The 24,029-nt window shown below is 36.0% G+C and overlaps 2 protein-coding genes across 5 annotated transcripts; one reads left to right on the forward strand and one right to left on the reverse strand.

Moving 5' to 3' along the window:
- Window positions 1-2,318: 2,318 nt before the first annotated feature.
- LOC112013066 (O-fucosyltransferase 31) lies at window positions 2,319-7,264 on the forward strand. The gene is made up of 10 exons (XM_024045456.2): window positions 2,319-2,709; window positions 2,818-2,880; window positions 3,535-3,616; window positions 3,920-3,987; window positions 4,144-4,232; window positions 4,322-4,525; window positions 5,130-5,400; window positions 5,937-6,164; window positions 6,317-6,514; window positions 6,856-7,264. Exons 1-10 carry the CDS (start codon window positions 2,581-2,583, stop codon window positions 7,063-7,065), a joined length of 1,542 nt encoding a protein of 513 aa, XP_023901224.1. The 5' UTR covers window positions 2,319-2,580; the 3' UTR covers window positions 7,066-7,264.
- A 5,477-nt stretch (window positions 7,265-12,741) lies between these two features.
- LOC112013069 (mechanosensitive ion channel protein 3, chloroplastic) lies at window positions 12,742-19,812 on the reverse strand. Of its 4 annotated transcripts, XM_065778068.1 has the most exons (15): window positions 19,689-19,812; window positions 19,525-19,589; window positions 18,822-18,990; window positions 18,659-18,718; window positions 17,884-18,041; window positions 16,771-16,894; window positions 16,578-16,675; window positions 16,365-16,478; window positions 16,076-16,136; window positions 15,653-15,802; window positions 15,354-15,464; window positions 15,030-15,197; window positions 14,806-14,919; window positions 14,159-14,215; window positions 12,742-13,907 (listed from the first exon to the last, which is right to left on the reverse strand). In XM_065778068.1, the coding sequence occupies exons 3-15, from the start codon at window positions 18,900-18,902 to the stop codon at window positions 13,029-13,031; spliced, it is 2,175 nt and encodes a 724-aa protein (XP_065634140.1). In that variant the 5' UTR covers window positions 18,903-18,990; window positions 19,525-19,589; window positions 19,689-19,812; the 3' UTR covers window positions 12,742-13,028. The 4 variants fall into 4 exon arrangements, with proteins under 4 accessions (XP_065634140.1, XP_023901227.1, XP_023901226.1 ...); XM_024045459.2 differs by lacking the exon at window positions 19,689-19,812 and having other exon boundaries at window positions 17,884-18,035; window positions 19,525-19,682; XM_024045458.2 differs by lacking the exon at window positions 19,689-19,812 and having other exon boundaries at window positions 19,525-19,682.
- Between the last annotated feature and the right edge of the window lie 4,217 nt (window positions 19,813-24,029).

Here is a 24,029-nt window from a genome sequence, read left to right on the forward strand (position 1 = left end):
TCTTTTGAAAATCGAGTTTCTAAAAATCGATTTAGGCCCTATAGTGACGTTTTAAGGACCTATAGTGACGTTTTGTAACTCGATTTTCATAAAGTCGAGTTACATGCAATTTTTTTTCTTTTTTTTACCTATAACTCGACTTTATGAAAATCGAGTTACAAAACGTCACTATAGGTCCTTAAAACGTCACTATAGGGTCCCTAAAAACGCCGCTATAGGGCCTAAATCGATTTTCAAAGACTCGATTTTCAAAAGATGGGAATTTCCCTAATTAGTTTGAAAAAGATGGCAAAATGCTGGATTTTTTTTCAGAAAAGGGCAAAAAGCAATTTTGTCCATAGTTTCGACTTGCTAGATTGTGAAAAGAAATACAATTTGATTTTTTTTTAAACCTCTAATACTAACGAATTAATTAAAAAAATGAGCAATTTCTAATACTAACGAATTAATTAAAAAAAAAAGAGCAATTTCGAAAGTGTCACTGACCTACTTACTTCCAAACTGATGATATATGAAAGGTACTATTACCAATGAAGTATCATTTAAAATTAAACCAATGAATGTATAAAAAAAAAAAAATAATAAATAAATTTGGGGGTCAAAAACACTTGGAAGCTCAACGAAAATCCTAAGGTTCTAATTGTCACAATTAATTTGTTAAACAAAAAGGTAATCCATAATGGGAAGATTGAACATGTAAGATCAATGATCGAAATGAAACACTTATATTTCTAGTATGTAACTACACCTTTGCCGAGATTACAAGCAAGCTTTCATAAGCAAGAACACTCCTAAGACTTTGACTCTCTCTCCTAATTTTTCCGGTCCCCCACTTAGTAAGTGGGAAGAGGTTATTTATACCCTCAAATCATCCTTCTTCTCAATGAATTATCCAAATGTTAGTAAAGCATTGTCCCATTAGGTGTTTTCTCCTCCAATTTCATGATAAAAATGGACTTTTGGGCTGTCAAACATTGTTTAGATCAGTCATTCATCATTAAATGCGACATACATTAGGTACAAACACCTAATTAATGTGAAAGTAACTATTACTTAGATTGCGTGCCACTTTTCATGGCTCATCAAATGTGTTTCTGGGTAATTCCTCCCTCAGCGGTTTTCAAGGTCAAGAATCTTCGAGTGAAACTTTTCCACGACTCAGCAGGTTTCGCCATCTTTTTCTCAGGTATAATAGATCCAGACTAACTAGGTCTTTCCCTTTATTCTCGCGATGAGAACTTTCCATGGATTGTGGATCGGGCCTAATACCTCGGGCCATTATCCAAGCCCAACATCTCTGACCAACCTCGGGCATTATTCAGGCCCAAACTTCTTGATGGAGGGGTCGTCCTCCTACAAAAATAAAAGGGAAAAAAATACTAAAGCCATAAACTTTTTTTTACAAAGTGATGATATGATGAATGATTATTGATAAGTTAAAATGTGATATTAGTGGTAAGTCCAAATGAAAACTAACACAAATTTGTCACAGCAACAGTTAGTATTGGTTTGGATATAGTGTTTTCAATGTTGCGTTTTCTTTTTTCTTTTTCTTTTTTGCTTTCACGCGGTTTAGGGAGACAGAAGTTACTGCTCATGAGACAAATGTCATTGTTCACGCACTGTTCCGGTATTGTTCACGCACTGTCCCAGTATTGTTCACGTACTGTTCATGGGACCCATAACCACTTTATTCAAAAAAAATATAAAAAATTGGTCTCACGGCACTATTCATACATTTAAAAATTATTTTGTTATAGTATTTTCAGCAACAATCAGTTGTATCCAAATGGACCCTTAGTAAAAATATTGTAAAATAATTTGCATTTGTAGCATTACTAAAAAAAATTATGAAAATAACCGAACCAATACAATTTGAGAAGTGTTATGACCAAAATATTTTTACAATACTTTTACAATAAAATCATTAGTGATAAGTTGCTATTGGTTCTAATTTAAGCTTATCATTGAAATTACATTTTTGCCTAGTAATAAGAACTCGTAAATCTAACACATAATTTATTATGTTGTGAAAATGTTTTATAACATTTTCTGCATACTTTACCGTGACAATTTAAATGCAAATTAACAAGAGAAATGATATATCTACAATATTTTCACAATATTTTTATAATAAATTATAAGTGATAAGTTGTTACTGGTTATTATTATTAGAGTAAAAAAAATAATCTTTGCGCTAAGTTCAAATTTGAACTAATGACAATTAGCTATCTATAAATTATAAAAATATTGTAGGCGGATATCACTCTCAATTAACAAGTTAAGAGTATAGGACCTTCTCCTTTTTTCATCGTTGCATATTTACCCACTTTATTAGTGTTTATTACTACAGAGTCCACTCGATTCGTGTTGGGATTCCATTACACAGACACCTCGAGATTTGCTATTTCACATTTGTCACCAAGTTCCAACTTCCACCACCTCCTCTCCTCTCCTCATCAAAAATCAAATAAAAAACACGAAAATGGCTTCGCTCTCTCTTCTCCCAAGCTTTTCCACTCTCAGTTTGGAGTTTCAATTCTAGGGTTTTAAGAGTTTCAATTCTCAGCTCTCTCAACCATGAAGCTCAATTTCAGTGGGTCCCATTCCCAGAGCCACACTATTGCTGGGCTTTTCTTGCTCCTCTTGCCGCTTCTCCTTCCCAATCTGTTCGGCCCACTGGGCCGTGCCTCTCCTTCCATGTTCTCTGTAATTTCGCTGTGATTTAGTTTTCATGATTTCTATGAAGAATTTATTTTTGGTTTTGGAGAAAAAGTTGTTGTAGAACATTCTCATTGTGGTTTTATTGAAGTGCAGGAATGGAATGCTCCAAAACCTAGACACATGGCTTTACTACGCGGAGCTTTACAGCGACAAACTGTGAGTAGGTGTTAACTTAACTTAACCGAGCACTTCTTACTTGGGGCTCACAAAATTTCACAGCTGGTTGACGTGGCAAGTTGTGATTGGTGCAACGTTAGGCACATGTCTGGCTTTTTATTGTATATATATATATATATATAACATGCCATGTGAAAAAAATAAACTTGTAAAATTTGTGTCACTTTGTTTTTGTTTCCTTTTAATTTTGTTGTTAGTTATGCTAGGGACTGTGAATTATGTTTTTCATAACTGAATTGAAAAGTTGTGATTGGAGCAATATCTTTTTCGTATGGACATGAGTCCCAACACTGACACCACTTTTACTATATACATAAAAGAAGTTGTAAATTCTTGTGTCACTAGACTTATTATTTATGTTTCCTTTTTTAGTTTTTTTTATTAGTAATGCTAGGGAAGCTAAATTCTTACAATGTTTTTCATAACACGTGACAAGTTGCGATCAGAGAAATATCATTTTCTCATGAATCCATTATTGTTACTGCTTTTATTAGCACCAATCATAACATGCTGTCTCAACGGTTATGAAAAATTGTGTGTCTAAACTTATTGTTTTTTTTTTTTTTAATATATATATTTTTGTTCCCTCTAAGATTTTTCTTGTTGTTGTTGTTGTTGTTATTGTTGTTTCAGTCAGTTCAACAGCAGAGTAGACTCTGGTCTCCCTTGGCTAACCAAGGATGGAAGCCGTGTGCCGAGACTACAAAAGTACCATGTGAGTGCCGAAATTAGAGCATATAATGGTTTGTTTATTACTAGCTCTTGTATTTGAGATGGAAGTGTTGGGTAGGTAATCTTGGAGATAATGTGATTTCAATATTTGGGGTGACTAGAAGGTTTCTTACATTGAGTATGATTTTTGGTAGGATAGAATGTCGGAAAAGAATACATTTGGCCGACCTTGATTAATTTGTTGATGATCCATAGCTGACTCCAATGTTTTGGGACTAAGGCTTGTTGTTGTTGTTGTTGAGAATGTTTTCTTGTGTTAGCTCACACATTTAATGTCATGTGGCAGTGCCGGAAAAATCTAGGGGGTATATCCAGGTGTTCCTTGATGGAGGATTGAACCAGCAGAAAATGGGGGTAAGTGACCAAGAATATGCTGTGGAAATGCATTTGGGAGAGAATGGGAAAGAAAATTTATACAGTAAATGTTATTTGTTGTAGCAACTGTAGCTAACAGTTTGCGTGTATAGTATATTTCTATTTAACTTCAGTGTTTTCCTTGTTTCTTTGAAGATATGTGATGCAGTTGCTGTTGCTAAAATTTTGAATGCAACCCTGGTTATTCCACATCTAGAAGTGAATCCTGTATGGCAAGATTCAAGGTAGTTTATACTTGTTACATTACCTGCATTTTATTTTATTTTTTAATTAGAAAATAAGTTATTTATAATATCTGTGTATGATTTGGCAGTTCATTCACAGAAATATTTGATGTTGATCATTTTATTGATGTACTGCGTGATGAAGTTTCTATAGTGAAAGATCTACCTAGTGAGTATTCTTGGAGCACAAGGGAGTATTATGGTACAGGCATTCGAGGTACTAGAATCAAAACAGCTCCTGTTCATGCTACAGCTAACTGGTATCTGGAAAATGTCTTGCCTGTATTGGAGAGGTCAGTGAATAACTGGATCTTATTTTTTGGGCTTAAGAATTCTTGCTAGATACTTTAGACTAAATCCTTTTTTCATTGTTGATGATTTTATGATTAGTTGATTCTATGTTGCTCTTGTCCGTTAGAGTCCTTCCTTTTTTTGCAGTTAATTTGGATTCCTGGTATTGTTTGGGGACTTAGTATTCTCTAGGGTAGGCATTTGACTGTCACTTCTTTTTCTATTGGTCCATGATAGATGTGGTTTTTAAAAAAACATGGAAAACATCTTTACAATGGAGAGGTGGTCGCAATAGGGGGACGGCATGAAGGATCTAAGTTTCTGGGAATGTTGTTTTGAAAAACAAGCTACTCAGATAAGATGTGTAGAATAGACACACTGAAGTAGTGAATTAAGATAATCATGAAGTGTTCCTATCTTATCCTGTGGAGCCAACTGTTTCTTAATATAGTTAATGATTTGAAATCTTAATGCCAAAATTTGATGATATAATGGCTATTCAGTAGCATTTAGCCAAATTTTACTTATCAAAGAGAAGGAAAAAAAAATCTTATCAATGTTCAAAATATATCTATTGTTTACGTAGAAAGTTTTTCATTGATGCAGTTATGGAATTGCTGCTATTGCTCCATTCTCTCATCGATTGACTTTTGAAAACTTGCCTGCAAACCTTCAGCGTCTACGTTGTAAAGTCAACTTTCAAGCACTAGCTTTTGTTCCGCATATCAGAGCATTGGGAGACACCCTTGTCAATCGCCTCCGTTCCTCTCCCAACAAAAACCAAGCAGCACAGACTAAGTACCTACTGCTGGGAAGAGATCAGATCGGAAAACAGAACGCTGGGAAATTTGTTGTATTACATCTTCGCTTTGATAAGGTATATACTTATCTGCTTTAATAAGGAACCATTTATGGTGTGTTTTTTATTTTATTTTTTTATGGACTGATATCTTAAGGTGATACTTGGGGCTTCCCTTATTTTGTTTTGTAGAAATCTTAATGCTTTTCCTGTGGACCATAAATACTATGTATTATAAAAGGCTAGTGCTGGAGCAGGTTTACCAATGAAAGTTTCTGGGATAGATATTTAGATTTTATGGCGTATCTCTTATAGACTTACCATGTACATAGTATGCGCCCCCTTGCACTTTTAACGGATTATATACTTTTAAAAAGAAAGTATTTAGATTTTAGTCTCGGGAAGTGGTAGTGGATCCAATTCCAATAATGACCCCCAGAATGGATTCCTAACAGCGCCATCTTTCTATGACCATCTCACATGACTATTTTAGCATTACATGAATAAGTTGTGAATTTTTGGGGCAGGGTAAAAGAATAACCTTTTTACTTGTTATTCAGTTTAATGTATTAGGTAATTCCTGGTGTTCTTAATGCTGACTTGTCCTCAAGCAGGATATGGCTGCTCATTCAGCTTGTGATTTTGGTGGGGGTAAAGCTGAGAAACTGGCTCTTGCAAAATACCGGCAGGTGCTTTGGCAAGGAAGGGTCCTAAACTCTCAGTTCACTGATGAGGAGTTGCGGAATCAGGGACGTTGCCCATTGACTCCAGAAGAGATTGGATTGCTTCTAGCAGCTTTGGGCTTTGACAATAATACCCGCCTTTATCTTGCTTCCCACAAGGTTTTTCATGACTTTTTCATTGAGTGCAATCATTTGACAACTAAGTGGTTTTTATGTCTGTTAGAGATTTCTCATTCAATAGTCGTAACAGGTGTCTTCTGTTAGGACTTGAGACCTGGATCAATGATTTTTATTTTTATTTTAAAAATCAGGTTTATGGTGGAGAGGCAAGGATCTCAACTTTGCGCAAGTTATTTCCACTAATGGAAGATAAGAAGAGCCTTGCCTCTGTAGAGGAAAGGGCCAAGGTTGAAGGCAAAGCTTCTTTATTAGCAGCAGTTGACTACTATGTGAGCATGCAGAGCAACATCTTCATTTCTGCTTCTCCTGGCAACATGCATAATGCTTTGGTAAGTATATCCAGAAATTTTTGTGAAATTGCCTTCACAAAGACTGTGGTAAGACAAGATTATCAAAATCATCAAATCATGACTTTTTTGGTTGGCCACATGTCATGGTAAGACCAATGGGATAAAGGGTTAGTGTAATGGCACAAAAGCCTGTTATATGTTATAAAATAAATGTAAAGTTACATATATAGTTAAGCAAGTTATATAATTTAGAGAGGTAAAGTGTAATTTCATATATATATATATATATATAGTTACTTATTCTATGAAATTGAAACATTTAATTCTTCTGTCCACATATCAAAATTCTGGATCAAATGAAATTTTACTTTTATCAACAGGTGGGACATCGAGCTTACATGAACTTGAAGACTATAAGACCAAACATGGCACTCTTGGGCCAGCTCTTCCTGAATAAAAGCATGGAATGGTCAGAGTTCCAACGGGCAGTTCTTGATGGGCATAAAAATAGACAAGGGCAGATCAGGTTAAGAAAGGAGAAGCAATCCATATATACCTATCCTGCTCCTGATTGCATGTGTCAAGCTTAATTGAATCCAATCTCACAGATTTTGACTCGACTTTCTGTATGTTATGATTGCCAAGCACTTTTATCTGTTTGCGGCTTGTGTATCAAAAATATTTGTGATATCGGTTTCCTCATTATGTATAGACGTTGATTTCACTTGAGCTTATACTATTTAAGGGTTCACCTCTCCTTGCCAGTCAATAAACTAAGTGTTCTCTCTCTCTCTCTTGGTCTGAACCAATCTTCCATCTTTTCTGCTTATGCTGCGAAATCGAAGGACACGAACATACATAAAAGGGAATGTATGAGGCCCAAATTTGTACATAAAGAAGTTTGGCTTCTTGATTCAATTGAATATTGTTGCCAATGGGCTCAACAAACACTTTTATTTCCCATAATAATAAGCTAGAGATTAGGAATGGAAACGGGTCGAATTCGGGCCAGATTTTTCCATATCCAGACCCGACCCGTGAACCAAGACCCGTGGCTTGGAACTGGCCTGTTTACTAAGCGGGTTTTTTTCTCGAGGCCCGGACCCGCCTCTGCGGGGCCCCATGGGCCCGTTAAGGGATTAGGCCTAATTCGTGGCCCAACCAAAAAAAAATTGAAGCCCAATCAATTAAAAAAAAAATTTCCTGAGAAAAAAGAATCATAGCAGCAGTGTAGCACAAACAACAAATCCAAATGAATCTCAAATCAAATCCACCATACCCATTCAAATTTCCTATTCACAAAAACCAAATACATTTGAAATCAAACTATTCACAGAAACCAAATACATTTGAAATCAAAATCTAAAATAAGTACATGCAAGGAACATCAAATCTTAACAACAAAATCTAAATCCCCAAACCCACAGGTTAAACAAAGAGAATCTAAATCCCCAAACCCACTAATCAAATAAAGAAAAAATGGAAGAAGAACATGAGAGCATGAGAGAGTGAGACCAAGAATCTTTGTGGCGAGAATCTTAAGATTTCGTCTTCATCTTCTTCGGCAAAGAAAGTGAGACCGAGAGGCTGAGAGCATGAGAGAGGCTAACGGCGTGACACATGAGAGCATGAGAGAGGCTGACGGCGAGAGACATGAGAGGAGAGTGAGTGAGAGTGGGAGAGGAGAGTGAGTTGAAGGGAGAAATGAGAGGGGCTCTGAAGTCTGAAGAGATTGTGTGTGAGGTGAGGCATTTGAGTTAGGGTTATAACAATATATATATATATATAAGAGGTTATTATAGTAATTATACACATATATATAACCGGTTCGGGTCGAGTCCAAGTTCAGGTCGGGTTTTTGTAAAAACCTGGACTCGAACTGGACCCGCTTCGGGTTTTTTTTTTTTTTTTTAAACGATCCATTAGGGCCGAGCCAGGCCGGTATCCGCGGGTCGGGCAAAAATTTCCATCCCTACTAGAGATTGAGGTGCATGTGTAACTTATATGTATAATATTTAAAACTACACATCTATATCTATATATATATATATATATATCTAAAAGTTGAAGCGTAGTATTTATGGTTGTTATGCTCCAGTTAAGCTACATCTCTACGTCATTATTTTTTTTTCTTTCCAATTTTCCTATAATTTTTTTAACATTTTTTTTTTAATATTTACACTTCTCTAACCTTTCTCTGTCCCTTACCATTTCATCTCCTCATTACTTCTTCAATCTTTCTCTTTCCCTTATCTTTTCATCTCCCCATTACCCTCTATAATAATATCATTTTTCATTTTTCCCTTGATCTTCCTTTATGTTTGTCTCTTCTTATTCACACTCTCTTACTATAAATTTGTCACTATCTCTTTTATTCTATGAATAGTTTTCTCTCACAAAAAAATGGTTCTCTCTCTCTCTCCCTCCCTTTCTCTCTCTAAATTTTTTGGTGAATTTTTTTTTTTTCTTGCATCTTTACTTTAGGTTGATAATTTTTTATATTCTTTGAAACTCTATTTTGGGTTAATGCGATTTAGTTTTTTTTTTAAAATTGTTGTTGTTGTTTTTATTTTTGATTCTCTTTGATTGTTAAATGTTATCCTATTGCATTCTAAAGAATTAAATATAGCATATAAAAATATAATATTATTCTATTACATAGCATGATTTGGATAATTTGGTATTTATTTTGTTACATAGTATGATTTTTTATAGTGCTCAATTTAGATGTTAAACTATAAGACTTTACTAATTTTTGTTTATTTTCTAATCCTTTGTGGTGGACAAAGTACTCTTAATAGTTGTATTGGAAGTACTCTATAATGCCTTTCATTTAAAGAAAGCAAAAGTTAGCCAAACGAAAATAATTAGACGGGTGACAAATTTTAACTTTTGCAATTTTATTTTAATTATTATTATTTTATAACAATGCTTGTATAGAAATTTAATTCTTAGATTTTGCTAATAATTGTTTATTTAATAATATGTTTTGGGTGATTGAAATTATAATTTCTACAAAGAAAATAACCTTAATAGATTATCAAAAACAAAATTTTATCCTAATATTGGTTCAATTAATCATTGTTAAGTTTTATTAATTTTTTTTAGTTTACGTTTTTTTGGTGTTTTGGATTGTTCCTATATTACATTTATGATTGTTCCTATAATAAATAAAAATATAATTACGAAATACATTACTCATTATTAAGCCGTATTAGCATTGCATTTAGGTCCATTCGGGCCACTTTGGTCTATTTGGTCTATTTTAGTCCATTGCTGTCCACTTGGGTCTAATTTGTTCACTTCAATCTATTCAGTCCATTTTCAACTAGGCCTTACATTGATTCTTTTTGTAAGTTGCATTTTAAATTTTGGGCTGAAAAGTTTGAAATTTTATTTTATTTGGGCAATATTTTATACAAACAAAATAGGCATTAGTTATTAGAGACATGAATCTTAAAAATGCAATAAAAATGACAAGTATTCCCAAGACTACTTTAAAATTTAAATTTCATTAATATAGGCACTATACTTATATTTGGAAAGGAAAAAAAAAAAAAAGCTACAATTCTAAACTTATATAATATTTAAACTTAATGTAACATGTTATATGTGTTCCATGGAATGAGGATGTACATTTAAATATATTTAAAAAAAATTCTTGGATATGGGGGTGTACATTTATTTTTTATTTTTTAAAAAAGTCTTGGATATGTTCAAATTAGTCAATCAATTATGGCTTATAAAAAAAAATCATTTTAATAACATCTTCTCCAGTTATATAAACAATATTATAATTATGTAATTTAAATCTTTTTATTTTATATATATTGTTAAAAAAATGGTTAGGAGAGCGATCAGTATGACTTCCCTATCTAGGCATAACCATAGTAACACCTTAATCACTCTTGGGTAGAACCCCATACTCCCAATCACTTAAGTTAGGTTGACTGTTTGAGATGAAGATGGGATATAAGGAGCACTAACACACAATATGAGATATAAATATATTACCTTTCTTATGCATTGTATGAGTTTGTAACTAGTAAATAATAATAAAATAAATAAATAAATATGAGGTACAGTGGTACGTTGCATAGGCCATGCCCGATCCCCTTGTTATGCAAGTAATTCCTCTACAACGACAGGACTAAAGCCCTCTTGACGAATTGCAATATAAGACTTGCAAAAATACATTCAATGATGAGAAACAATGCGTACACTATTTTTCGAGTCTTTAATCTACAGCAATGGCAAATCTTCATGTCTGCAACTGACAATTGGCCCATCCTTTACCCTACTGAACCACCACAGAATGTGCCTAATTGACTTGAAAATTATTTACAATCATACATCATGTAATGCAGCTTTTAAAAACTCAGCTGCATACACTTGTACAACTTGAATCAATAGGAGCATAGATGATCACATCAGCAATTATCACCTTTCTGATGCAGCTAATCACTTTGTGGTCCACTAGGAAATGCTGTACTTTGACCGTCTTTCTTATCCTTGCTAACGAGAGGAGATTCACTCCCATTCCTGCAAGCAGTCAATTCTTTTGACACAGCAAGCGAAGGAGATGGAGCCACTTCAGACTTATGATCTGTTTTGGGGTCAAGACTTGATACTGATCCAGCCTTGGTATCTGCTTTAGAGTCAGGTGTTGACACTGCTTCAACCTTGCCATCGTTTTCACCATTGTGTGTGGGACGAGCTGAAGTCTTACTTTTAATTCTATGAAATTGAAACATTTAATTCTTCTGTCCACGTATCAAAATTATGGATCAAATAGAATTTTACTTTTATCAACAGGTGGGACATCGAGCTTACATGAACTTGAAGACTATAAGACCAAACACGGCACTCTTGGGCCAGCTCTTTCTGAATAAAAGCATGGAGTGGTCAGAGTTCCAACGGGCAGTTCTTGAAGGACATAAAAATAGACAAGGGCAGATCAGGTTAAGAAAGGAGAAGCAATCGATACATACTTATCCTGCTCCTGATTGCATGTGTCAAACTTAATTGAACCCATTCTCACAGCTTTTGACTCGACTTTCTGTATGTTATGATTGCTAAGCACTTTTATCTGTTTGCGCCTTGTGTATCAAAAATATTTGTGACATCAGTTTTCTCATTATGTATAGATGTGGATTTCACTTGAGCTTGTACTATTTAAGGTTTCACCTCTCATTGCCAGTCAATAAACTGAGTGTTCTCTCTCTCTCTCTCTCTCTCTCTCTCTCTCTGTGGGTCTGAACCAATCTTCCATCTTTTCTGCTTATGCTGTGAAATCGAAAGACACAAACATGCATAAAACATCTATTGTTGCTATGCTCCTATTAAACCATATTAGTGTTGCATTTAGGTCTATTGGGGCCAATTTGGTCCATTTTGGTTTATTTGATTCATTTGGTCTACCTCAGTCCATTGTTGTCCACTTTCGTCTAATTGATCCACTTCGATCTATTCGGTCCATTTTGAACTAAGCTTTAAATTGATTCTTTTTTAGGTTGCTTTTTCAATTTTGGGTTCAATTTAAAAAAAAAAAATTAATTTTTGTGCTAAAAAGTATGAAATTTAATTCTATTTTAGCCATACACCATACAAACAAAATAGATATTAGTAATTAGAGATATGAACCTTAAAAAAGCAATAAAAATGATAAAATAGATTACTTTAAAATTAAAGTTTTAATAATATAGGTATTAATATTCATATTTGAAAAGAAAAGAAAAAAAAATGCTACAATTCTAAACTTATATAATAATTAAACTTAATGTATTACATTAAGATTAATGGAATGAGGGTGTATAATTTTTTATTAAAAAAAAAAAAATTCTTGAATGTGTTCAAATTAGTCAATCAATTATGGTTTTTTTTAAGCCATTTTAATAACATCTTCTCCATTTTATATATATATATATAATTATGTAATTTAATTTTTTTATTTAATTATATATATACACTTTTAAATAACACGTGCACATTGCACCATTTAACTTATAAATTTTACATTATATTTTTATAAAATAAATATATTATATTTTCTACTCATCGTGTGAGTTTGCAACCAGTTAATAATAATTAAATAAATAAATAAGAGGTGCAGTTCCCAGGGCATGCCCGATCGATCCCCTTGTTATCCATGAATTGCTCCAGAGACTATGCAAGCAATTCCTCTACAAGGCTGCCCTAAAGAGGATGTACTTTTAATGGGACTTGAGCCCTCTTGACGAATTGCAATATAAGACTTGCAAAAACGATGAAAAACAAATACGTACACTATTTTACGAGTCTTTAATCTACAGCAATGGCAAATCTTCATGTCTGCAACTGATAATTGGCCCATCCTTCACCACACTGCACCCCCACCCCAAGATGGGCTGTGGTGGATGAATTTGGGCATGAATGTGCCTAATTGATTTGAAAATTATTTACAATCATACATCATGTAATGCAGCTTTTAAAAATTCAGCTGCATACACTTGTACAACTTGAATCAATAGTAGCATAGATGTCTGCATCAGCAATTATCACCTCTCTGATGCAGCTAATCACTTTGTGATCCACTAGGAAACGCTGTACTTTGACGGTCTTTCTTATCCTTGCTAACGAGAGGAGATTCACTCCCATTCCTACAAGCAGTCAATTCTTTTGATTCAGCAAGCAAAGGAGATGGAGCCACTTTTTCCTCGATTGGAAGCGTTCGTTTTGACCCCTCCAAAGCCACACCAAGAACAATATTTTCTTCTAAGGGAGGCCTTGCAGTTGATGGCGATGTAGTAGCCCTCCCACCATCCAACTTTACTTGTGAAGTGGCAGTAGAAATATCCATTTTCTCACAGCCAGCTTCCTGGGAAGTAGCTAATGATTTCTCAGCCATTGATTCAAGTGGGTTTACATCTTTGGAATTCAATTCTGCTGTCTCCTTCCCTGCATCTCCTCTGTTTTCATTCTTGAGCTGCAGCATTTCAGAGTTGTTTTGGACCGAACTTTTAGACACTGGATACCCAGTTTGGGTGTCAGATATCTGCATTGCTGAAGCCTTGAAGTTTGAGCTTCCATCTGAGGCTGATATTGCCTCAGACTTATGATCTGTTTTGGGGTCAAGACTTGATACTAATCCAGCCTTGGTCTCTGCCTTAGAGTCAGGTGTTGACACTGCTTCAACCTTGCCATCATTTTCACCATTATGCGTGGGACGAGCTGAAGTCTTACTTTTATCATCACTACTGATTCTATAAGAGGGTGGTTCAATGAGTAGGAAGGGACGGTTAGTAGCTGCTCTTGAACGACTAAAAATTGTGTCAGCAAATGGAATATTTTCCAAGTCAGCATCACTGTATATTTTCTGAACTGTGCGGATGGGTGTGGCAAGCCGTGCTTTATGATGACTGATAACTCTGAGAAGATCCAAGAGTATTGCTTCCTGTTTAATTGCATTAATTTATCATTAACGAGGTCAACTTCAAGCTAATGACAAAATACAGCATGGAAAATTACTAGAAAAAATATTCCAGCTAATTGAGTTTAAAGATATAATCAAAAAACCAAAATGAGAGGTTTAAAAATATTCCCATACAATTTCCCAGCTAGACTTCTAGAGATATAATCATAATTATTCCATTACTTTGCACAAGATGCACCACAATTGCATGAAGCATTTAGTAACAGTCATACCTTGACACGGAGGTACTCTTCAAAATGAGAGGTTTTCGCAAAGCAAGAAACCAAAATCTGCAACAACATTGCCCAATGGATAGGTGTTAACACTTGTAATAAAACCAAGTCATTATTAACCATCATCCACTCGAAGAAAGGCACTATAGCAGAGTGTATATCTTCTGATTATATAAATGGGATAGAAGCAAGAAAAAGATGAACTCAAATCGTGGGGAAGAGGGCCCACCGGATGCTATATAGGATATAAACCTTTTTTAAAACTTCTGTAAGCTAAAAAAAGTTGTCTTACATGAAGCAATTGAATAGATGTTTACTGGCCTGTCAGCAAACACTATTTTCAAAGGTGGAATGTAACCCTCAAGGAGTTGAGATGATTAAACTGAAACTTAAGTCGAAATTGTTGACACAATTAAAACACTTCATTCTCATAATGTGTTTTTATGTCTTCTTTCTACAAGCAGTAAAATTTATAATTAAAATAAAAAATAATAATAAAAAAAGATACAACCTGTGAATACATCATTGAAACGTTCTCAAGAAATGAAAAATCATACAATAAAAAACATTAAAAAAATTTATTGCTTAAAAGAAATTTAAAAAACAAAAACAAAAACTAAACTAAAAGGTCAAGACAAGGCCCTTACCATAAGAGCCTGATTTTCTGTATTGACGCTTTCCAGGAAAACTCTTCTGTGCAACTTTTGCTGCTCTACTTGCGGATTTTTGGCCAAAACCTTACGCATATCGGCTACAATAATCTGCACACAGAAAAGAGACAGCCAAATTGCTCATAACAGGTGATAGAACCAACAGAAAGTCCCTAGTTACACAAGTATAATGGCACAGATAAACCAAGATTGCTTCTAACATTGATCTTGTTGACATCCAAGTGACTGATGGCTAGATAGTTCTTGATGCGCCAATGCGTCTTCTGGCTAAGGTTCCTCACAACATTAACAGTGAACTTGTGGTTTGGAATGTGAACTGCTTCACGATCATCACCTCTTATAATTGTTGGAGACCACCAGCCAACATGCTGGAAAAATAGTTGGAAAAATAAAATATATATTTATTTAGAGGTTAAATAAAATAGAAGAAAAGCTGTAAATTGTGAATATATATATATATATATTTGCTGCTCATGCAAATTCCCTTTCTTAGAGAATTTAGTAAAAAGACAGTTAATACAAACCTCTACTGTTCCAGAAACTTCATAGCCTTCAATCTTTGTTTGAATCCATTCATTTATAACAAATGGCCGTGTTGCGTGAATCATTACACTTGAAAGGAAATTGGTAAATATCTGAACCCATAAAGAATATGAATCAAGTTTTGTTTTAAATGATGTTTATCTTGACAACAAAAGGCTTAAGGAAAACATTGACTGGTAGCAATTTTTGAACATATATACAAGGATGATGCAGGGCATGCTACAAACATAAAAACTGCAATGACTTCAATAGACTATATGAAAAGAAAATGTGGTGGTACCTCACGGCCAGCAAGGGTAAGCAATACTGTACCAAGACCACCAGCAGTTAGCCACTTTTGGGTAGAGAAACCTAACAACTCCATGAACAAAGAAACAGCAGCAACCCAAACTGCAGTATAAACTGCTTTCCCAGCAAAATTGAAGCCCATCTGCCAAAGAAAGAATCAAATATTATAAAATGAGATTTTGTATTTGCTCTCAAATTATTCTCTCAAAAGAGGTAAATCATTTCCTGAACACTTGAACCAAAAAAATAAAAAATAAAATCAGACAAAATAAGTAAAAAGTAAAAATGTGGGGGAGTATGCCATGATGCTACGTTCACTTTCCCAAAATAAATATTGCAGCAAACCAATATGCATCAAGGAAACATGATAAGGAAATGAAGAAATTCACATGATGAAAAATTAACAGAAGCATACATTTCTTGCATCACTGGATTCATTTGTCTCCATAAAGAATTTTTGTGCTTGTTGAATCAAGCTGCAAAGGAAAAGATAATGTCCAAAAAGAATCATAATTCAAACCACACTACCAGATGCGACATATGGAATAACTGAACAATCAACAGCAAAGATCAACCACAATGACAATAGATCAAACCGATTATAAACAATGACAACAGATCAAAGTAGAATATTCTAGAAAACCAGTGAATCTCCACACACACACAGAGGCGTGCATTAAGAGACACCATAGCACCACACTCACCATGAAAAACAATAGGCAAATGCTAGCACCGTTGATAGTGATCGTACAAAATTCAGAAGTCGTTGTTTAACAGCCTGGCTGGCTTCTGAAGGTAGGACTACAGTATCCAATGCTCTAAAACAAGAAGGCTGTAATTAGTACAGATAGAGTGAATGAAAATTGATGCTCTGGAAAGACAGTTTAACTCAAATTACTTGCAAAATATTCATGCACCTGCAGATGAGTATTGCCCCAGTCCATAGCAGCAAAGGCTGAAGATAAGAAGTCATAACATAGTGCGTGCTACTTTTCTTCCAGCTACTATCAGTTTTCTGCAGCAAATTGTCATAAAGGAGAGAATTAATCCATTAAGGGATTTGGCCACTGTTTAAGAAAAAGCATGATAGAAGGAAAGTAGAATAAATACATTAAGAAATACAATCCTGCCCAGTCGCATGAGTGGTCCAAGACCCCAAGCAGCAAAAGCAATGATACCAACTGCTGGAATCAATTTATGTATATGAGGGTTTCCACGTAAAACATCATATGACCTGCAAGATAAATTAGAAAACTGTAGAGGAAAAAAAAGTACAAGACCATGGCAGAAGAATGTGGCTAATTTTTAGCAACACAGGACAGGAACATTGCCCCTTCTAAAGTGGAGAAAGAAGGAGTTTTTTTTTTTTTGTTCCCCCCCCCCCCCCCCCCCCCACTATAGCATAGTGATTGGTTTAAAGTGATAAGAAAATTTTCTGATTGAAACATCTTTTTCCTGAATATTTAGTAAGAATTCTTTCCATAAGGCCAAATTATATGGAAGAGGCCAAATGGTTTAGAAATAAGAAAACAATTCAAAACCTTTTTTCCCCCACTGAAAAGTAATTTAAGGCCAATAGAACCATTAGTCTATCAAATACATCAAAACACACACACAACCACCTAGCTACCTGAGAACTCCCAAAATAGAAAGTAAAGGTACAAAAAACTCCAAAGCGATCCCATTAGTACCATTCTCAGATATGTTCACTATGTTACTGATGCAAGTATAGGCAGGATATCAACCTAGGCCATAAATGGAGCTCTTATTCGCATAATAGACAATAATTTTGTGAACTTAAACAATGTATTTGATGCCCTTCATATAATCCCCATTTACCCAGTCCAAAGGGAGGGAGGAGCTAGAAGGAGGAGAGAGAGAGATTGAACCCCAAAACTAATTGGGCCCCTTAATTAAACAGTTAACAAGCAACAAAAGGAATACCCCAAAAGTAAGTGCATGAAGCTACAACATAATAAGCGACATCATAGGATGCTGATCCACTTAAAGAGTCAAAATGACATTCACGAGATGCTATTAAATCACAACCTTTCCATGAGTCCAGTGAAACTAGATTCACCAACAGACAATCACAAACTGCAGGTAATTCTAATATTCTGAGAGTACAAATAATATTAGGAACTACATTAGCATGTTACCTGAGCTATGAAATAGAAAGAAAGAAAAAAATTGATAAAATACAAACACCAAAAATTGATATACCTTGTCAAAACCACGGTTGCAGATTTCAGAAGAGGAATCTCATTTCCTCCACCAGGTACTAGAACAGAACGGCACAAGAAAACATTACATCTGGGGGATACGGGACATATTGGACCTCGCACACTGCTCAAGAGATGGAGACTCCAGGCATCCTGTCGCTGACATCAACAGACAGAATTTTCCATAGGTACAGATTCTATAAAAATGAGAACTTTTTTATTTCATCTCACATACAAAGAGACATGCCTGCACTTGCAGGCTTCGCCCGCTAAACTATAAGCATGGACCTGTCGAGATCTTAGCATGCAGAATAAAGAATAGATAACCACACACAAGAATGCAAAAACACATAACAAGCTTCTTCTTCTTTTTTTAATACAAGATAGAAATTCTACTCTAGCCTAATTTAAGTGTATATGTGTGTGTGAAGCTCCCTTCTAGAGACTTGAACCCCGATCCTTGCTCCCCACACCCCGCAAACACTTATATTTGTAGAGCGACCATCGCATCCAAGGATATGCGGTGGTCACATAACAAGCATTTGAGAAAGGACTAAATAAGTCACATGACCAACTTAACAGTCATGTGATTTAATACACATTGATGGTCTTCTAAACTACCACGTAATGGGTTGAAGGATATTTTTCCAATCAAGTTTGGAAGAAAACTTTGTCCTTTGAGAAACAATGTTGAAAGCAACATAAGTAAACATGCAGTCATGCACAAAACAACAAAAAAAAAGTCGCATGAAATTCTGAAGCCACAGAAACCATACCAAACCATTCGATGAAAGATTGGTGCTAACTAAGTTTAATCGATCCTTTCCTGTCACACTCTGTGATCAAAACAAAACAAAAACAAAAGCTTAGCATTGTAGGCCCGAAAAAAGAAATTCTTAGGCACGAGTAAACACAATTAATAGGATAATAATCACGTACAGTGTGTTGGTTACTACATCTATGACCACCGTATATCCCCAATTCACAGGACAATCGGATAGAACCAGCAGCGGGTGCCATTATTGGATCGAGGTGTAATTCGTGCAAATGCCACTAGTAACAAAATACCATTATGCAGTCCAGACACTAAAATCAAGTCATATAGCACCTGCCAATGTAAAGAGTTCAAAATTCAGTGCAAAGAAAAGCAAATACAGGAAATGGCCCCAAAAAAAAAAAAAAAATCCATCTAAATAGTAGTACTATTTGGTTTCTTTAACTCATTTAAATGTACCAATATTTAAATACTAGTACTGTTTGGTTCCTTGTAGCTCATTTAATAGTACTATATGACTTAATTAAGTACAATTTTCCTTTTTAATTTTTTGTAAACAGAAAAATGATTATTACATAGGGTCCGTTTCGTTAAGTGGAGCTTAAAAGAGCGTTTTTAAAACTCAAACTCCTTTCGCAACAACATGCAGCTTTTTGCAAATTTTAAACCCAAAATATCGTTTTAAGACAGCTTATCCAAACCGCACCCATAATATAATACCAATATTCGAAGAATCTAAACCAAAAAACCTAGATCTCAAAGAATCTAATAATTTACACGTCCTGTAAACAAACTTCATACTATTGAACTTAAATTAACAACAAAAGCTAAAATAAATAAATTCTCAGATTATTATACCAGACATACCAGACTAACTTCAAATTCACTTAGCCGAAAAAAATTCCAGCAACGAGAGATATCCAACAACTTTCCTGAGAAACAAACCCAAAGAACTAAAAAAAAAGAAAAAAGAAAAAAACTCTCCGATCAATTTCGAAGAAACAAAAAGCAAAATAGATCAGAGAGAATACAATTCAACAGTTGTCGTGACGCTAAAATACGCCAGTGGGTAAAAAAGTTCAGGAAGGACACGTGTTCCAATGGGATTGGGAGGTTTTGGATGTGTTTATGTGGCGACCGACGGGGATAAAGACTATTTGAGTTGCGTGCGGTTTTTTTTTTTTTTTTTTTAACAATTTTAAAAATATGGTTTCGCTGCCGCCAACGTGACGGTTTGGTTGGTGATATTTCATTGTTGCCTGTTTGGGCTGTGTGCTGAGTCTGCTGACTGTGGAGCTATCATGCGGTTTGGGTTATCAAATAAAAAATAGGGGTAATTATAGTAAATTTACCTGAGGTTAGGCTCATTTTTACTTTGTTTACCCGTAGTTCAAAACTTAATACTTTGCCCACCTGAGGTGCCTTCCGTGAGGGATCTGTTACCCACCTCTTCCTTTGTCGTTAGAAAAACACATTTTTAGAAAAAAAACAAACATAAAAAAGATCAAAAAGTTAGGATTTTTTTTATTACTTGAGAACTTGTATGAGAACAAAACACATGAATAACACACGGATCAAAGGCTCAATTAAATCACTTTTGATCTATATTAATATCAATCTCATAACAACTCAAAATTGTGAACCAATTTTTACAAGAAGACCAACAATCTCAAAACAACCAGCAACGTTATTAACAAAAGAGAGTGAGATAGAGATATGCAATTAACAACCAAAGAATGAGGTAATGAGAAATCTAGCCGTGGGTTTGGATTGTGGTAGATCAGCCATGGGTTTGGTGGCGTGGTGGCGACCCTAGGTGCTGCTTGTGCCTCTCCTAATTCTCAGTCCTTTTCCGCACAACCAAACACCATTAACCCAGGAAAGGAAAGGACCCTTCCAACTTCAAACCCACCCCTAATTCCAACCATAGTAGCAAACCCACCCCCAATTCCAACTTTAAACCCACTCTAAATCCCAGCCATAGTAGCCAAACACCTGAATCCGAATCCGAATCCGACGACCCCACAACTCAGCGAATCCGACGGTCGGCTCTCCTTGCAGCTCCTCAACCCAGATCATGATCGTGATCGTGATCATCTTCAGCTTGCGAAGATGAAGAGCACAACCATTGTCACAGTAGCAAAACACCTGAATAATCAACCTGGCGAAACCGAATCCGACGACCCCAAACTCGGCGAATCCAACGGTCGGCTCTCCTTACAGCTCCTCAACCCAGATCATGATCATGATCGTGATCATCTTCAGCTTGCGAAGTTGAAGAGCACAACCATCGTCACAGTTGATTCCATGACGGAGTGGGACAGTCCAGCACCGAAGTTGTTTAGATCTCACCAAAGATAGCACCGAAGTTGTTTGGTAGCTCTGTGCACGTGTTGCTTATTTGCTTGTGGGTTTTGAGTATATGGGTGCTGTTTTGATAAAAATGAGATTGCTTTTTAGGCAAAGAAACAGCTAAGAGTACATATTCAAACTAATACATGTTTGAATAACCCATTGGACAAGAGAATAGCTTGATTTGTGTTTTGTTCTCATAGAAATTCTCAAACAATAAAAAAAAAAACCCTAACTTTTTTATCTTTGTTATGTTTGTTTTTCTCTAAAAATGTGTTTTTCTAACGGCAAAGAGAGAGGTGGGTAACAGATCCCTAACGGAAGGCACCTCAGGTGGGCAAAGTGTTAAGTTTTGAACCATGGGTAGGCAAAGTGTTATTGTAATTATCCCATAAAAAATATATTTGTTTAAATTGAATTTGAAATTCTTAATTTTATCCCCGGTTGTCGGTTTACCCAAAATTAAAGGATAATTGAATTTGATGGTTGATTCCTTTGGATTGGTTCCTTTTTAAAATGGGTGGTTAATGGGTGACTTAAAACATTTGTTTATAAACTATTTTAATACTAATTTTAAAGTAAATATAAAAAGCTGTCAACAAAATTATTATTTTTTTTTCTATAAAAATTTTCTAGAAATATTTCATAAATCAATGTCCATCCGTGGTGGTTTCGGAATTTTTTTTTTAGGTTGGTCATTGAGAAACTTAAATTAAACAAAATTTAATAAAAATAAAACTTGAATATATTACCATTAAAAAAAATCAAATACATAAAGTTTTAAATTTTCATTCTATGAGTTTTTCATATTTGAAATTTGTGTACGATAGTTTCATTATTAATGTTATCTGTGGGGCCCGTGGGCCTAATCGCCTCAACCCATCGTGTAGTAGGCGCAAGGCCCACGCCGAGGAAGGATGACCATCCAAGGCTAAATTAGAGAGAGACTCTTTTTTGGATCCACGCCGAGGACCTCTTCGTCCTCGGCATACTAAGGATAATTTTGGGAAGGGACAAGCCCAGAGCAATCTGTCACCTCCACACTTAATGCATTCACCTAACCCCTCTGGCCGCATTAATGGGGATGCAACCCCTTAGTAGGGCGACATTGATCAGTGTGAACCACTTGAGTGTTGATAAGGCCTCTGATATAACGGACGGTCAGAAGAAAGGCGAATGGATGATCAACAGATGGAAGAACGAGATAGGACAATGAAGACTATATAAAGAGGAGCGAGTAAAATAAGAAGGGGGGGGAGAGAAAAAAAAGAAGAAAAAGGGCTCCTCGGCCATGGTCCGAGGAGCATCCCCCAGTTGTAAATAGTTCTAAGTATTTTCTAATAAAAGAAGAGAGTTCATGCTCCCGGAACGCCGGCCAGCACCTAAACTTTCGATCCACTCTCTAAAAATTTATTGTTTGGGCTTGTTGGGCTGAAAACTCATTCATACTCTGGGTCCAATCCAAATTGAGTCCCTACAATTGGCGCCGTCTATGGGAAGGATTAGTGCGCTGGCCGTCGGCGCACCTGGCGATTGTTCTAAGTGGTCGTTTTACAGTAGGTTGGCGAAGTAAAAAAAAAAAAAAATTTTGCAAGAAAATAGAAGATTTGATAGCGAAAAGAGAAATCTTGATATTATTTCATAAAAAGAAAAAGTTACAGATTACAATCAGAGGCTCAGGCAGGCTTGCTTTACAACTATTCCTACCAGCTAGTTCTACAATCAGAGGCCCAGGTGGACCCGCCCTAGAACTAGCTAGAGGGAAGTGTCAACCCGTTCCCTTATTGGCACCAAGAGAATGGGAGAACTTGACAGTAAAAGGGCGGAAAGGGGCCGAGACTGGCTTGTTTCAAGGCCACCAACAACTCCTTTCTCGGAGCGGCGGAGCTTGAACAAAGCGAGGAGCAGATGCAGGGGCTCTGGGACACCCTCCCCTGTGATGTTCCCTTGATTCTCTCCAATCCTCACGAGCGTTGGCCGTTGGAGACGGCAACACTCGAGCACCGCCCATGACATGAATTCGCACGTCTCCTTCGTCGGGGGTGCGCTCCGAGAAGAGACATTAGGTACTTCAACGATATCCCTCCGGGCCACCTTGTATGGCACCATCGGGGTTACGCCTAGATTCTGCCGCACCGGAAGGCCAGTGGGGGCTACTGCCATAACGGTTCTTGGCACAGATGTCCTCACACCCGCCCAAAGCCGCCCCATATCTGCCAACTCCGGTCACAATTCCGGCAGGGTTATTAAAGGGGCTTGGGGAGCTGAAAGGGTGTGTTCTTTCTATTTGTGTTGGGAGGTTCATGAAGTATGGAGAAACCATCCCCTCGGAAAGCCTTATATAGAGGATGAGGGTTGGTGAGAATTAATTCACGCAAAATTCGAAAAGAGAGTTATCAGCAGGGCTAATAATGAAGCTACCAAATTCCAAGGGGGTCATAGACCGTTGGACTCGTGTTAATTCACGAGGACATTAATGAAGGCGCGTCTCGCGCATCGAAGCGTCAAGCACGGAACACGAACGGCCAAAGGATGCTTCATAAATGAAAAAGATGGGGGCTCGAGCTGGAGGCGAGATCAACGCCACGTGTAAAGATCATAATCCGACCCAAGGAGGAATCGTCTCCAGTAAAGCGGTCCGAGGACAAACCCCTACTTACAGAAAAATAGAAGTGGTAGACAGAACCAAGGCATTACATGTAGGGATGTCAATTCGTGTTCGCGGGTCGGGTTCGTGTCGTGTCGAGCCATAAGTACTCTGCTATATGGGTTGACCCGAACCCGACCTGTTTAGTAAACGTGTCAAGAATCTTCAACCCTAACCCGACCTGTTTATTAAACAGGTTGACCCAACCCGACACGTTTAACCTGTTTAATTAATAAGTCATGTAAAAATTAATACTAATAACCTGTTTGATTAATAGGTCATACATGATTTAAATAATCTATTATTAATTTCTATATATCTAAAATTAAAATACAATTACAACCATAAATATAATAATAAACATATAATTACA

Source organism: Quercus suber, unplaced genomic scaffold, assembly GCF_002906115.3.
Source record: "Quercus suber isolate HL8 unplaced genomic scaffold, Cork oak 2.0 scaffold_172, whole genome shotgun sequence".
Lineage (NCBI taxonomy): Eukaryota > Viridiplantae > Streptophyta > Magnoliopsida > Fagales > Fagaceae > Quercus > Quercus suber.